This window comes from Gekko japonicus, unplaced genomic scaffold (assembly GCF_001447785.1).
Source record: "Gekko japonicus isolate JY-2015 unplaced genomic scaffold, Gekko_japonicus_V1.1 scaffold2855, whole genome shotgun sequence".
NCBI lineage: Eukaryota > Metazoa > Chordata > Lepidosauria > Squamata > Gekkonidae > Gekko > Gekko japonicus.
The window spans coordinates 145,057-160,625 of NW_015172097.1; the positions used below are offsets into that span (position 1 = coordinate 145,057).

General features: G+C 42.5%; 1 protein-coding gene across 1 annotated transcript in view; it reads right to left on the reverse strand.

Annotated features, from left to right (window-relative positions):
- LOC107118574 (centrosomal protein of 192 kDa-like) overlaps positions 1-15,569 on the reverse strand; it is a 68,068-nt gene that overhangs the window by 5,623 nt on the left and 46,876 nt on the right. The window contains exons 22-26 of the mRNA XM_015420937.1: positions 13,952-14,150; positions 12,219-12,298; positions 11,203-11,298; positions 8,789-8,908; positions 4,787-4,905 (exon numbers count right to left, since the gene is read on the reverse strand). Of these exons, the coding sequence (XP_015276423.1) occupies positions 4,787-4,905; positions 8,789-8,908; positions 11,203-11,298; positions 12,219-12,298; positions 13,952-14,150 (614 nt within the window). The remainder of the gene's footprint in view (positions 1-4,786; positions 4,906-8,788; positions 8,909-11,202; positions 11,299-12,218; positions 12,299-13,951; positions 14,151-15,569) is intronic.

A 15,569-nucleotide genomic window follows, 5' to 3' on the forward strand; every position in this document is an offset into this window, starting at 1 on the left:
GGGGGGGAAATACATTGAGAAAGCCTTTAAAGAAGTGCTGTGACAGCTTATGGCCAAAGAGGGATGACCCTCCTACACTCTCATGATATGCTGAAATGGCAGCTAAGTGTATCTTTACGGATGAAACAGCTAACCCTTCAGAAGACAGGGAAAGCAAATACTCCAACACAGTGAGTAAGGGACAGATAAGAGGTGACAATCCCTTGGACTGGACCCAAGGCTCACTGAACCCACTTACTAGAATAGGAATACTTGGTGGAGGGTTTCCTAGCCTGAACTAGGATATTGCATGCCTCAAGTGAGAACTGCAACCCTATGGGTGTATTTTCCTCACCGTAAGATGCAAGTGGGCCAAATCGTAATGCAGGATAGGTCCCCTTACCAACAAATCCAGGATTGGGGGGGAGAGTGGGATGTACTCCAACTAAGCAAGGCGGACAAATCTGGAGAACCAAATTTGGTGAGGCCAAATAGGGGCTATCACGATACAGACTCTGAACTGTATCAGCTATCAGCTGAGGGGAAAGGGAGGGAAGGTGTAAACAGGGGTCCCAACCTTTGGATCTGAAGCACATTCCCCAATGAAACTGGATAACTGTCAGCAAGAGACCAGAACTATGGTGCCTTCCTCATCTCAGATGTGATGAACAGGTCACCTGAGGAGTACCTCATTTTTTGAAAACTCCCTGGAGATACTTGGGTTGAATTGACCATTCATGGTTGGTGAAGTAAATACTGCTGAGGTTGTTGGCCTTGATATTCAGGATCCCTGTTATAGAAATAGCCCTGGGAGACATGTTGATACATGCTGCCACCTTCCAAACAGCAATAGCTTCCATACACAACCTCTGGGGCCCTGTACCCCTGTTTGCTGAGGTATTACATGGTGGACATATTGTCTGTTTGAACAAGTACCCTCTTGTCCTGGAGAATATATGCAAAGAAGGTTAGGACAAACCTGACTGCATGGAGCTCAAGGATATTGATATAGAGACTGCAACTGAGCTCCGAACTCCTGCCCTGAACAAAAAATCCTTCACAGTGCACACCCCAGCCCATAAGGGAGCATCAGTAGTGAGGGTGCCCTGAGGAACCCAAATCCTGAATGGGACCCCCACAAAAAGATTGGCATGCTCCGTCCACCTGGTAAAATGGCTCTGGAGATGGAGAAGCAGCACCTAGGTGAATGCTGTGATGAGTCAAAACTCCTAAGAAATCAAAGCTGGAGACCACACATGTGCAATCTGGACTGGGAAACGACAGCTGTGGTTGATGCCATAAGGCCTGGTAGGCACTGTATGGCCCTTGACTTCCATCTCTTTCATGGGAAGGCACATGCCATAGCCTTAATGGAGTTACCCCTTTCTGCAGGTAAAAAGGCCTGCAGGGAATCTAATGACACTGAATCTGGTGGGAAGGTTCCAAGTAGGATTTGTCCCAATTGATCATTAGGTCCAAACTTGCATGTGGAAAGGATTATACCCAGATGAGCCATAAGGAGCTCCTGTGAGTGGGCTAGTACAAGCCAATCATTGAAATAGGGGTACAATCCTGAGACCTCAAATGAGCCCCAACAGCCATACACTTAGTGAAGACCCTAGGGGTGGTGGCAAGGCCAAAAGGCAAAACTGAGTACTGAAAAATTTCTGAACCTTGCCTAAAGCGAAGATACTTCCTGTATGAGGGATGAATGGAAAAATGAAAGTAGGTGTCTTTAAGGTCCAACACAGTGAACCAGGAGTTGGGGGTGAGCAGCTTGACAATGGATGAAAAAGAAACCATTCTGAATTTAGAAACCTTCAAAAACCTGTTTAATTTCTTAAATCAAGAATTGGCCTACGGCCGCCATTTTTTATCCACCAGAAAAAACCTGGAGTAGAAACCACCTGAGTGTAGGCTCAAGGGAACCCTCTCAACTGCCGCCTTTCACAGGAGTTCATTCAGTTGCAGTCAGAGCTCTGGGTATGGGTTATCCATCACCACTGATGCGGGAAAGTAAAGGGGAAGGCAAGTAAACTCCAGGAAATAATAACGAACATTTGACAGAACCCAAACATCAGAACAAATAGAACACCATGCCCCATAAAAACAAACTAATGTATCCCTAATACAGGAACCTTAGGCATTTAAGGGGCTAGTCAGAAGTTTTGCGCTTGCTGACTCTGCTCCCTAGGGGGAAACTGTTGATCCATGGCTCTGGGTCTCAGGGTGCCAGTTTGGTGTAGTGGTTAAGTGCGTGGACTCTAATCTGGGAGAACCGGGTTTGATTCCCCACTCCTCCATAGTTCTGTCAGGGCTGTTCTTGAAAAGAGCAGTTTCTGTCAGAGCTCTCTCAGCCCCACCTACCTCACAGGTTGTTTGTTGTGGGGACAGGATGGGAAAAGAGTCTGTAAGCCACTCTGAGACTCAGAGTGAAGGGTGGGGTATAAATACAATCTCTTCTCTTCTTTCTCCTTTGGAAGGAGGACAGCTGATACTGGTGCTGAGGATACTGGTATGGCACCTGCTGTTGCCTTGGGCTCTTACAGAAGGGAGTTGCAAAACCATGCTGCCGGGGGGGGGGGAGCACTGTCTCGGGGCGGAAGGTGGAGAAAAGATGCTAAGAGACTTTGTGGTTTGACAATTCTTCTTAATAGTAGAGAGGAACTTGTTTGTGGTCTATGAAAAAAGGCTAGAAAGGGGAGTTCCTCAACTCTGCAGCGTATCTCTAATGGGAGAGCAGTTGAGCAAAACCAGGAGCGCCAGCTCATGACAATAGCTGAGGCCACTGATCTTGGAACTATGTCTGCAGCATGTCTGCTTGCATTTATTTCCTGTTTGGAAAGCCTAATAGACTGGATCAACTCGGCTGAACCTTTAGCTCCTAAAGTAAAGTGTCCAAGTACTGTGACAAGTTTTCCCATAGGAAGAGTTAGTAGACACCCATAATAGTTTGGTAATTTGCAATCCTGAAATTCAGGGCTGCCAAGGTATACTATTTTATACCTAACAAATCCAAGTGTTGACTCTGTCCAAAGAAGAGGAATGCTGACCAGGCTTCTGCTGCACCTGCATGTCCTCCATAACAAACGAGGAAGGAGGTGGATGTATCATCAGAAACTTGCATGAGTCTAGATTAATCTTATATAAATTTTCAAATCTGCAAGGGGTGGCTGGAGTGGATGTTGGCTTTTGCCAAATGGGCACTGTCAAATTGGTGAGGCCTTCCAAAACAGGGAACGTCCCTCTATCCAGTAAGTCCAGATACAGGGGGCTTGAAAACCTTATCCTTTGGCCTATTGTCAGACATGGAGATGTCAATGTTGAATGCTTTCAACATCCTGAGCATTTGCTCACTATAAAGCCTCAGGTATTTGTTGGGGGGAGACAAGCGTTGGATCCCCCACCTTCTTGTCTGGGGATGCTCCCAGAACTGTACTGGGATGCAACAGTCCCTACTTCCTCAAGGTCCACATCAGGTGGCACGAAAGGAGAATGGGCTTCCAAGTATTCAGGGTTAGGGTCTGGCGGAGCTACAAATGGGTGCTGCTGAGGATGGTGCTCGGGCCAATCCTGAAGTTATGCCAGAGACATATAATATGGAGGCCACTGAGTCAGGCCTGGTTGTTGCCATGACACGGCATAGTTGGTTCTGACTGCACTCACTGTCTTGCTGGAAGGGCAGAAAGTTCCTCTTTAGATCCAGACAAGGAATTGGCTGGGGAACTGAAGTGAGATGGAATGTGCAGAGGCATAAAAATAACATCTTGCTCCTCTGGGGACCACCTCAGTGAAGACAACGGATGTCTACGATGCTTGGCTGAACTGTCTTTCTCATGTTTTGTTTTCTTTCGTTTCTTGGTTGGCGGTCCTCACAAAGGATGAGCTGGGATCCATAGAGATGGGGACTGAGGACGTCTCAGGTCTGAGTTGGGGGTGACTGACGAGGACCTCTTAGTTGGGTGCAAAGCCTGTTCAGATGTAGGAACCGTTTGGACCAATTGAACAGATGGTGGTCTGGAATAGAACTCTCAGTGTTGGAACCGATGAGGCTGATAAGTTCAAAGGAGGCAGTTTTGAAGGTTCCAATGATGGAACTGACCTGGACGAGCCCGATGTCCACAGAGCCTTCTCCTAATGGGATGCTCTATCCAAACGGGCCTTAAGTGTGAAGCCCTGGCAAATCTTGCAAGCGACCATGTTATGTGATTCTCCCAAACAGATGAGACAAAGTTCATTCTCATCACTGTGGGTCATTTTTGTAGCATATTTCATGCATTTTTTAAAGAGTGCCTTGGACGCCATTTCATGACCACAAGTGGCAGGGTTAGAAAACCAAGAGTGGGTCAACAAGATTCACCTCATCTGGTCCAAGTGATCGCTTGTATGAGAAAGAGAAGAATCTCTTTCTGAAATGAGGCTAGGAGGGAAGAACTCTCAAAGAAAAAAAGACAATGTTCTAGAAAAACAACCTGAGTTGCTAAGCTGGGAAGCTCATAACCACACAGAGGCAAAAAAAAGAAAAGAATTGAGGGTGCCCTGCCTCCGGAGCATGTGACAGTTTGGACAGGAAACACTGTTTGTGTTGAGGGGGGCACCCTTAGCTGGAAAAATCTATTTGTGGCTGGCCTGCACAAGTGCAGTTCCAAAACAAATGATGAACTGGAAATTTTATAGAACTGGTGGACCAACCCGTCCCAAGCCCTGGAGACCATGGTGACAGGTCAATAAAGACCAACAACACACAAGTGCACATTAAGTTATGTTTTTCATAGTACCCCAGTGAATCGCCATCATATTTACATACCCAGCTTTGGGATCAGAGGTGTCAGGGTGATCTCTTCTTTGGGATGTAACTGGAACACTGACTTTTACTAAAGCAGATGAGGAAGCTTCGTTCTTTAAAGCTTCATTTTCTACAGTGCCCTGTTGCAAGAAATGTTCAAAATTAAACATTAGCATCAACTCCTCAACTGTCCTGCACATTTCACTGCAGTTTTTAACAAGCAATCACCCCAGTAGACCAACGTATCTGCATATGTGGGCAGTTAGTGGAAGACCTTCCCCATTATATTCTGGCCTGTCTTGTATACATAGAACCTAGGGCCAAAATTCTAGCTAAGATACTGACAGCCTTATACCCCCTGTCTGATTATGATAAGATGACCCTTATATGCTCTCAGATGAGGACCCCTTCATCTCTTCAAGATTAGCTCTCTTTGCCGTGGCCACGAGAAAAATTAGAGCAAAGAAATCAAATAGTACCATTGCAACTGAGTGTTCTTAAAAGGTCTTATCGGATTTAAATATTATAGGCTGAGGTAGTTTTAACAGGTTTTATACATTTTATAGAGGCTGAATTTTTTTCTCTCTTTTATCCGATGTTATGTACAAACTCTCGGAGAGTGTTTGATATTGTGAAGGCCTATGGCCACATACAATACAGTGATTCTGACTCTGAACAAGCAATCAAATTTAAATTCACTGGCTTCTTAATACTACGTTTTCCCTTATTATCTTTAATAATTCTCAGCATCGAAGAGAAGCATTAACAGATTAACATACTGCTTACAAAGTGTTGTGAGCTTAGAAGGTTCATTGTCCTCCAAACTTAAAGTTTGAAAAACTGCTACCACCACTCTGTTCTGGTAAAGACTCCCCACCCCTCAATTTGGGATGTAATTGCCTTCAGGGGCACTCCGGCTTTACTACATCAATCCTTAAGAATTAATCTATTGTTTAAGCAGAGTTACCTTAAATGCTAATAACTGGGTATTAATTAGTACAGTACTAGAATGAAACACTTGATCTACCACCTTCACTGGTGTACTCTTGTGAGTACTCTTTCTGTCCTTTTCACACGGGAAGAGGCTGTGCTGAAGATCTAATACAAACCTTTTGTTTCTAATGGGAGGCAGATCCCCAGGTACATTGGCACGGAAGTAAATGAATGTTCCCTCTGTTTAACTAAAATTTATTTAAATAGAGGATGATGCCTCGATTATGTACATGATGGCATACTCTACAGTCTGTCCACAATTCATGCTTTAATGAGATTGGTTACGGTTTCTCAGGAGCATCATGGCCTCAACATGTGTGGGAAAGGATACTCTCCAATCCATAGATGAAAATAAATCCATATTCCAATGTTTCATTTTCCACTGGTGGAGTAGGATATATTTGTGATGGATGTTGAAAAACTATGCTATCCTGTGTGTGAAATGCTTGAGAAGCCTATGGGAAAGAATTTGCTGGGAGTACCTGCTTGTTGAATGTGGCTTCAGCCAAAGTTTCCAGCTTGTAGTATCTCGTGACAGTGTAAGAAGTGGACTAAGTAACTGCCCTATAAATCTTCTCGGGGGGGGGAGGGTTGTGGAAAAGGGTGTTGAGATTGCTGCCTCTCTAGCTGAGTGGGAAGAAATACAGGAAATACAGTTTTCATTCAACTGGTTATTTTATTCAGCTGGTTCAGGAGACATTCCTCCCCATAGTTGAACGGTAAAATGACACAAAATGGGCATCTGAGGATTAGAAAGTCACCATGTGTTGATGTAATTTTCAATGGCTCCACATACATCCAATTTGTGTCATTCCCTTTTGTAGTTTTGGAGAAGGCAGAACAAAAGCACTAGGCTCTTGGAAAGGACAAATGCATGTTGGGGTTGACAAGGAGGTTGCTTCATAATACCAGAGTCCCTCTGGAAGATGTACAATGCCTTTCTTAGGGAACGAAAAGGTTGCCTGCATATGTAACTGATATTCTTCAAATGGTCATCTGCCCAGCCACACTGATGGAATAAAGCATGCATAGATTCGAATCAGAGAAACTTCTAGAGCTAAGATTAAAAGATGGTGCTTGGGTGGCTATCATAGGAGGGCTAGGGCAGGCTGCAGTCCTGAGAAAATGTCGGTTGTCAGAACGAAGGGGAGGGGATGCCTTGCTTGAACTTTCTGACAGAAGAGTGAGCAGCAGCCTGTCTTTTAAGGGTATTCAGATCAAGTCCTTGCTGTTATGGAAGATATATGGAATTTCCAGACGGTTTCAGGTCAAGAAACCCGTACATGTATGATGACACCACCTAGTAAATGCTTTCCAAATCACAGATCTTATCTGTTGAGGGTCTCCAGAACGCCAGTAGTGTGCTGACAACTGATCTTCAGTGACCAAGACTTTCCAGGTCCTTCTGCTCAGCCGCCAGGTGAAACGGTCAGCCTGGGCTGATATTTCTGACTTAAGCCTATTTACTTTGCCCCAGAAACATTATAGACACCTCCAACAACTGAGCCTGATTATATCTAAACAGGCATGTCTGTTCACCTGCATAGCTCTACTGTCATGCCCCCGAGATGTAAGGTGCTTTGAAGAGCACCAAGGAGTTCCTGGGATCCTGACAGCTGCTTGTTTCCCCATGGAATAGAGCCATAAAATGCACCAAGAGATCAGGGAGAGCATATATATATTTCTGCAGAAAGATAACCATGTGCTCTACCTGCCAGGGAGGGCAAGATGGATAGCTGTTGTAAAACATGGTCTGGGTACTGAGATGTGTTGTGATTGGAATCACTCTGGGTTGATTGGGGTTCACCTTCCCATGTGGGAGTGAGCTCCCTAAATGTGGATTGGGTAGAGGCTTCCTGCCAACCAAGGCAGAAAGGGTTAAAAGACTGGTAATGTCCATTAGTCTTTGTTCAAATGCTGGAGGTCGGACTCTCCTGCATGGAGCAGAAGGGTGGGGGATGGGGTCAGGATGTGCATTTGTTCCACAGGCATCCATGGAGGGATGTTGGAGGTAAATCTTCTATATTGTTAAGTTTAGCTTAGTGTTATGTTTTCCTGTTCCTTTCATTACACCTGTAAGCCACCTGTAAACCATAAGAAGATTATTTTCCCCATCTTGTGCTCTAGCTTAATCTATAGCAATAAAGTTTTTCCTGTTTAAAGACAGCAGTGCTTCAGAGTCCTCCTCCTGTGCCTTACATCACTCATTCACTCTGAACATGCTTAAAAATGCGAACACAGGAGAAGGGCTGAAGTAACTGGAAAACTCTGCCCTTTGTACTTGCTCAGATGCAACCTTTACTAGTATCCCCCAAGTAACTGGTAACATGAAAGGATGGATCTTTAACTTGGGGTAGTGGCACAAGGAAGAGGAACATGGTTTACATGCACACAAACATCAACATGCATGTAAGCACACATAGACCCAGAGCAGGTTTATGACATGTACTACTTAGACATATGATATGTATAAACACGCAGCTGCCAGAATCCTTTAAAAAATTGGCAAAAAAACCCACATATATTATTTTTATAATTCAATACCTACTTTTTCTATTAACTTTCAATCTTGAATGAAAATGGAATGACATTAGCACCAAAAATATCTGTCATCATGAGGGTACTTTGGTTTTCTAGGAGGTTACCCAATTAGTGAATTACATTTAAACAGCAACAACCCCATAGCCTTCTCCCATTTATCCTTTAAAATGTTTATATTCTACCCATCCAAATACAGTACTTGAGGCAGCTTCTAATAGACTGCATTACTGAACATGTAGCAGCAACGATATAAGACAGCTAAAAACCAATCAGCAAGATAGCAGCTAAAAATCACAGCTAAAACCATGGAAGCACAGAGCAAGTAAAATGATGTGTGAAAATAATGCTAATCACATCTAAAAATATCACAAAATCTTAGGACTAGAATCATCAGTAAATGCTGGTTTCTTCATTCCATCTTAGCAGGGGATAAGAATGCAACCAACTGTGAATTTCATCCGACAAAACATAAGTTGTTCCTGTACTCACCACTCCAGAAAACTGAAGTCTGTGTTTGTCTTTCAGGTGAGGTTCATGAAGTGGGTGACATTCAAGATCCCAGAACTGAGAATAATCACCTCTGTCTCTTGGCAAAAAAGTGACAACAACCTAACAAGAAATAAATCAAGTCATATATTTACGTAAGTTTCTAGCGTTGTTCCAAACCTGACTGAACTGTATTTTTAATGAAAGCAGGCCTTTCTTCTGCCAGCACTACCCTAATCAGTAATCTCAGTAACACACTCCCACCCATGAAGCCAGGATTCAGAATCAAGATATAATATCCCTCTTAAATTTGTAGTTTGATCAATGAACCTGAAAGATCCATGCAGCCTAACATTTTCATCCTAACTCCTTCACTCTCTATTCCCTTTTAACATAATACCATATACCAAATTACAGAATCTGGCCCATGGAGTGCGGATCAAAGAACACAGAAACTGAGGCCTGGACAGACTGGGGGGATGTTTGTACAGACAAAAATCCAAAAATGAGAAATTAAACGGACACAATTTTTTAAAGCTTTATAAAAAGGTTACTTTGCAGGGAGAAAAATCTATTATTTTGGATTGTTGCACAATCTTGGCCACTATTTTGAGGGTTGCTTAGCAACTCCAAATACACCAGCAGGAGCAGCTGGAAGGTGCTGCTGTGACAGAACAGGTGGAAGGGACAAGGCAGTGGGGAAAGTGACAGAGAAACCAAGGCTGGGTGGTGTGAGGGGGCAGGAAAACACAGCAGAGGCTGGAGACAGGAGGAGGTGGCAGGAAGAGCAAGAGAGCTGGATGAGCCAGGCAGGAGGTGGCAACATGGGGGCAAACAAAGACAGAGCTGAGGGACAAAAAAGAGAGGGATGGGCTGGTGGTGGGAGGCAGTGTTCCCTCTAAGCTGAGTTAGTGTGAGCTAGCTCACAGTTCTTTAGCCTCCTGCTCACACATTTTTGTCTTAGCTCAGGAAGGATGGCTCCAGAGCAGACTAATCTATGCAGTAACCAAATTGCTCGCTCACAACTTTAATGTGGGTCTCCATTTGTGTGTTGTAATGATTAAATGCTAAGGGAAAAAAGACAACGTTGGAAGGGAAAGAATGACACTGAAATACTATTTAAGGAAAAGTCTACTGAAGGCAGAAGAGAAGGAGGATATCGTGAAACTAGAAGTTTACTTTTAAACAAGCAGCTGATTTGTAATATTCCTGGATGGCAACGTATGCTTCTTTTCAACCAGATCAAGAAGCATCTGCTAGCAGTCTGAGGCTCCTCATGCAAAAGGTCGAAAGACCAGTTGTGACTCTATTTCCACTTCACTGCACTTTCTGTTTCGTGTGGCCTTCAGTCCATGCAGGTTCTACTTCCATCAGCACTGACATTTAGAAGAAGGGAAGATCCACCTTCAGGGTTGCTTAGTATCCAATCCGTTATTTTTTAGTAGTTGGTGAAAGTGTTTCACTAACACAAAACTAGTACTTGTGAAATACAGTATATATAAGGCTAACTGTATATCCATGGAAAGAATATATTCCAACAAATGCTTTCCTCATCATTCGTACAGCCTCAATGCAAAGAAGATAAAGTTTCAGTAAGGATACTGAAAACCAGATGCAAATTCCAACTTAAGCCCTAGTGTCAGGACCCTTCCTTGTCCCCATGACAGGAATGCTCAAGTGGCATTGCTTGATTGTTTCTTCTGTCCAGATGATGAAAACTGTTACACCATTTGGATGCCAGATCACAGATTTAGGATTAAAGACCGGGTGCTGGGTGGCAGACGTCAAGGCCATGACCACATTCCCCCTAAAAATCAGATACCCTGTTCATGGGCAAGAAATACTATTTTGTTCAGGAGGAGGGGAGAAAGAACAAAAAAGGTAGAAAAACTCCCTACACACTAGTAGCTGTGTAAGACAAAGAACACAGACTGCAGGACAGGGGCATAAACAAATCAAATGGATTTGGGAGCCAACCGTTCTACCCAGGAAGATGCCTATACCATGTGTCCAAAGGCCACTGGCTCCCACCAGAGTGCTGAAGGGGTGCTGTGGGCCACCCTGTGGAGACACCAGAATTCCGCTTATACAGTTGCCTTGGCTCCTCCAGCTACACCACAGCACTTCGTTCAAATGGGGGAAAATTAAGTATACAATATTTTGAACAGAAGTGCCTGGCACATATTTGAATCAAAATAAGTCCTACTTGAGAAGACCCAAGAAATTATATGCTTTTACCACTATTCTTAATTTCTTTACAAAATGGAATCTTGAATACAAATGTGACTTATTTCACTCTGTTATCTGTTTGGCACACTAAGCTACTTTTCTTTGAAGCCAAACATAATGAAACAATGCAATGGTCAAAATATATACAACTTAGATCACTAGAATAATCTAGAATCAAGCAAACTTACTTTCTCTTTCCCACGAGCATCAAGCATACCGGAACTACATGAACACTGAAAAGCTGTATATGTAGCCCTGTAAACCTCTCCACTTCCACCTACACCCTAAAAAGAAATAATCATTTGTAAAGTTAGTTGTTTTGGTTAAAGAACTTTGGAACAATCACATCACAAGTGAATTACTTCTAACTGAATATATAATGAATTTCAGGAAAATGGTGTCAGTTTCAGTATCTATTCAGATAGCAAATAAAAAATTAGGGAATAAGAGTTTAAAAATTACATTCACAATCACTCCAGAGTATATTGAGTTAGCTGTGTATAATGCTTACCTGCCACAAACAGAATAATTCTAGATGGCACTCCAGACCAAAAAGAGGACTTGGCTGAACTAAGCAAGACCAGGTTCTAACAATTACTATTAAGAGTTATTTATAACTGTACTCCCTTTACTAGAAGCATGGATGACTTCAAGAGGGAATTAGATAAACATATGGAGCAGCAGAGGTCCATCAGTGGCTGTTAGCCACAAGGTATAGATAGGGACTCTCAGTCTGGGGCAAGTGATGCATTGTATTCTTAGTGCTGGGGGGGGGGCAACAGTGGGAGGGCTTCTAGTGTCCTGGTCCCACTGTTGGACCTCCTGATGGCACCTGGTATTTTTGGCCACTGTGTGAAAGAGGGTTAGACTGGATGGGCCATTGGTCTGATCCAACATTGGCTTTTCTTAAATTCTGCCATTTTGTGACTGGCTCCACCGCCTGTGGCAGAGATTTTGTGGTTGTGCCCACCACCCTGTGTCAGAATTCCAAAAGTGCCTGCAGGCTTTAAAAGGCCAAGGACCCATGAGCTAGTTTACAGGATTTTAAGCTGTTTCAGAGTCTTGTGCTCCATTCTGTTTCAAGGTCATTCTAGAAAGATGAGCTGCATGTTAACATCAGAGAGGTTCTGTTGAGAAGCATTTCAGGGTATGGTGGACATATTCTGAGCTTCCAAAGACAGTGTTCCTGCAATTGTCTACTCACCTTGACATAAGGGGGTGCAAAAGATGTCAAAAACCACTTAACATTTTCATTCCCACTATTTTCAAACTCTAGGAATTTCTCTGTAAGAAAATAATCAGATAATCATAGGCAAGTTATATAGTATGTACCTTTTGAAAATAACACCATAGAATGATATTCAAAGTTTGCTAATAATCCAAATAAGACTCTTCTTGAAAAAGCAATTATTTTGGGTTCTTCATTTTTGTATTTATAAATGCTTGTTACTGCATACTATGATGGAATTTATGACATTGTTTCAATTTACTGTACCACACAAGAAGAACAATTTACAAAGATCTCATGTAAACATCAGGCTAATCTAACTTTCAACTTCATTTTTATGCACTGCAAGATTAGGACACAAACATATTGTGCCATTGTTGTTGCCTTCATAAACCAAGCTAAATTTTTTATCAATAACCTAGAAACAGGAAAGGAACATCCACTCATTAGAGGATTCACTGTTACAAACTTAATTCCCTTATCTATATATTTGTGGGGAGGCATTCCTAGTGACATGGATGGCAGCCTGGAAGCTCTAACAGTGTTGTGGAATATCTGTTGCTTGATATGACTGCTCTTAATGCTCTCCTTCCATTGACCAGAAGCCATTCCACATCATGGTTTGAGAAGCTGGGGGGGAAAGCAATAGCATGAATGATGAGTGGAATGAGTAGCGAAAGACCTGAACCAAATCTAACAGACTGCAGGCTAGAGTTCATGTTAAAGCCAACTCTGCGGTGGAAAAGAAAGACTACTTATCATTGCATCTGCACAGTGTCTGCTTCAGAGTATTACTGAGTAGTTAAGGGCTTGCTCCATAATGGACTTCCAAGGATTTCACTTGGAGGCTTGCTGTGATTGTTGTGCAGGACAGTATCTGGTTGGACCCAAATGCCACATTAGATACCAGTGGTTCTACCAGCTAGTCCCACAGTAAGTGTTCATCCTGTTCTGTTGGACAGATTTCAGGTTGTGCAACCTTGGGACTTAGACCAGATCCTTGGAGGTATCTGGACAACAAACACTAGTCTCTAACTTAGCTCTTCTTGACTGGTGAAAGCTGCTGGAAAGATATGATTATTTGGGCAAATTGTAGGTGCCTGGTTGTTATTCTGAACTCAACACATGGGTTGTATTACATCTATTTTAATCCACCTACATGGACTGCCAGGCACAATTCAAAATACAATTTTTACCTTTAAAGCCCTAAAACAATTTGGAACAGACACTTCAAAGAATACCTTATCCAACATTACATCAAGATCACCTTGTTTTCTGTGATACCTTTTTGTTGTCTGACAATGCATGAGAGGCTCAGGTGGTGCCAGACTGTAGAATGCCCTGCCCCAGCAAATCCATCTGGCTCCCTTCTCGGCAGTATTTAGAAAGATGTCAAAAGACATCTGTTTTGCCCAATTTTTCCCCTACTGCATTTTATGCCTAGAAGACCTAGAACATTTGTTTTCAATTTTATTTTATTGTAATTGTTTTATGGATTAACCTTTTTCCTTAAGCCGCTTGGGGATCTGTTTTAGCCAAACACAAATTACAAGTGTTCTAAATAAAACAGACACCAATGTTTATGTTTGCTTCACATGTAAGGCCAAACTGTAATGGAAAATAACTTCAGAAGAATCAGTCTAGGCTGAATAAATTTTATTCTTCCAAAATGGATGATTCAAATGGAACTTTTCCAAGTCAGCACTTACCTGAGCTTTCACTAGACTTTGTCTCAGGAAAGACTAGAGTCCGATTCTTAATCTCAATCTGTGTGGAAGGTGGCTTTTGAAGTGGTTTTATTATGTTAACAGGAAGCTCAGTGTGATGATGACGGAGACCTAAATTAGGAACTGTTGGATTCCTTCTAGATTGTTCAGAGGTATTCTCATGAATTTGTACTCTAACAATCTATGCAGAAAGAAAGAAAGAAGTATTCGTTGTTGTTCTCAAAGTATCTGATCTATACATTATTACATATTGATTTCTATTGAAAGCAGCAAACTAGCCCACAAATTCTGACCATGGTATAGGACTAATGACTACCCGTACTTTAGAGTCAAATACAGTGTGAAAGTCATATGGACAGAAAAGTCCTGTACAATTTCAACTTTAAGTCACACATATTGTAAACAAATTCCTGCACAAAAGCAGAAAGTGATGCTGTCTGTCACTTTAATATTACAAGAGATCCCCAAAGTTCCTTCTAAGCTATGCTAGGGAGCACTAGCACACAAATCTTAGCCAACAGTGCAGGATAAATGAACTGAGGATTTCCCCTCCTCCATTGGAAGCAATGGGGCATGGGGGCACCTCCTTCTGTGGCCCATAAAATTGGACCCTGTGGTTCAATCTTTTTGAAACTTGGGGTTTTTTTTGATGAGAGGCACCAGCAGCTATGTCGCAAATTTGGTGCCTCTACCTCAAAAAACAGCCCCCTCAGAGCCCCAGATACCCTGGATCAATTCTGCATTACAGCCTATGGGCCCACTGACTATAATGGTGCCCATAGGCTATAATGGAGTGAGGAAAATAGATTATTATTATTATTTTGCACACCCCTATTATGCTTTTCAGTATGATTTGTAAGCTGTCTTGAGTCACAGGGAAAAGTGAGATATAAATATCTGAATAAATAAGTAGTTTGGGCAGGTTGATAACATTTAAGCAACTTCCTGGTTGTTAGGTTAGACAGGGTTCCACCTCTGTTATATTTGACCTGTAATGCTGGTTGTTATATTTCACTAACCTCCTCCTCCCACCAGAAAGGAGGCTGCAAGTGTTCCCCCCCTCCATGCTGGTATGCTTCCTAAGGCTCAGTGCAGGGTGATGGTCTAAGGCCATGTCTATCAATATAGTAGACTGGGGCAAGTAGGCCTGTTCTCTGGAGATCAGGTCTACCAATATAGTGGCAAGGGACGCCTCTGTTCTCTGGAGGCCAGGTCTACTAATATAGTGGAAAGGGGCAGGTAGACCTGTTCTCTGGAGGCCTGGTCTACCCCCATAGAGGATAACATTTTCTGTAATGAAATTTGACTTGATTCTGTTTTTAAATAATGTTTTTAAATAATGTTTAAATTATTCTTAGACTATAGTTTAAAAGAATTCCTTCTGAGATTTTTACAAGATTATGGAAATAATTTTCTAAGAAACTAATTTATGCAATAGTCAAATGTAGACTCGATCACGACTTTAATGCTACTAGCTTTTTTCACTCATGAGGTTTTTTTGCTTACAACACTGTGGAGCTTAGAGGGAACACTGGATACAACAGAAGTTTTTCCTGTCCTTTGGATTGCTGTCCAAATATTATAAAGAGGGTTTTACAGC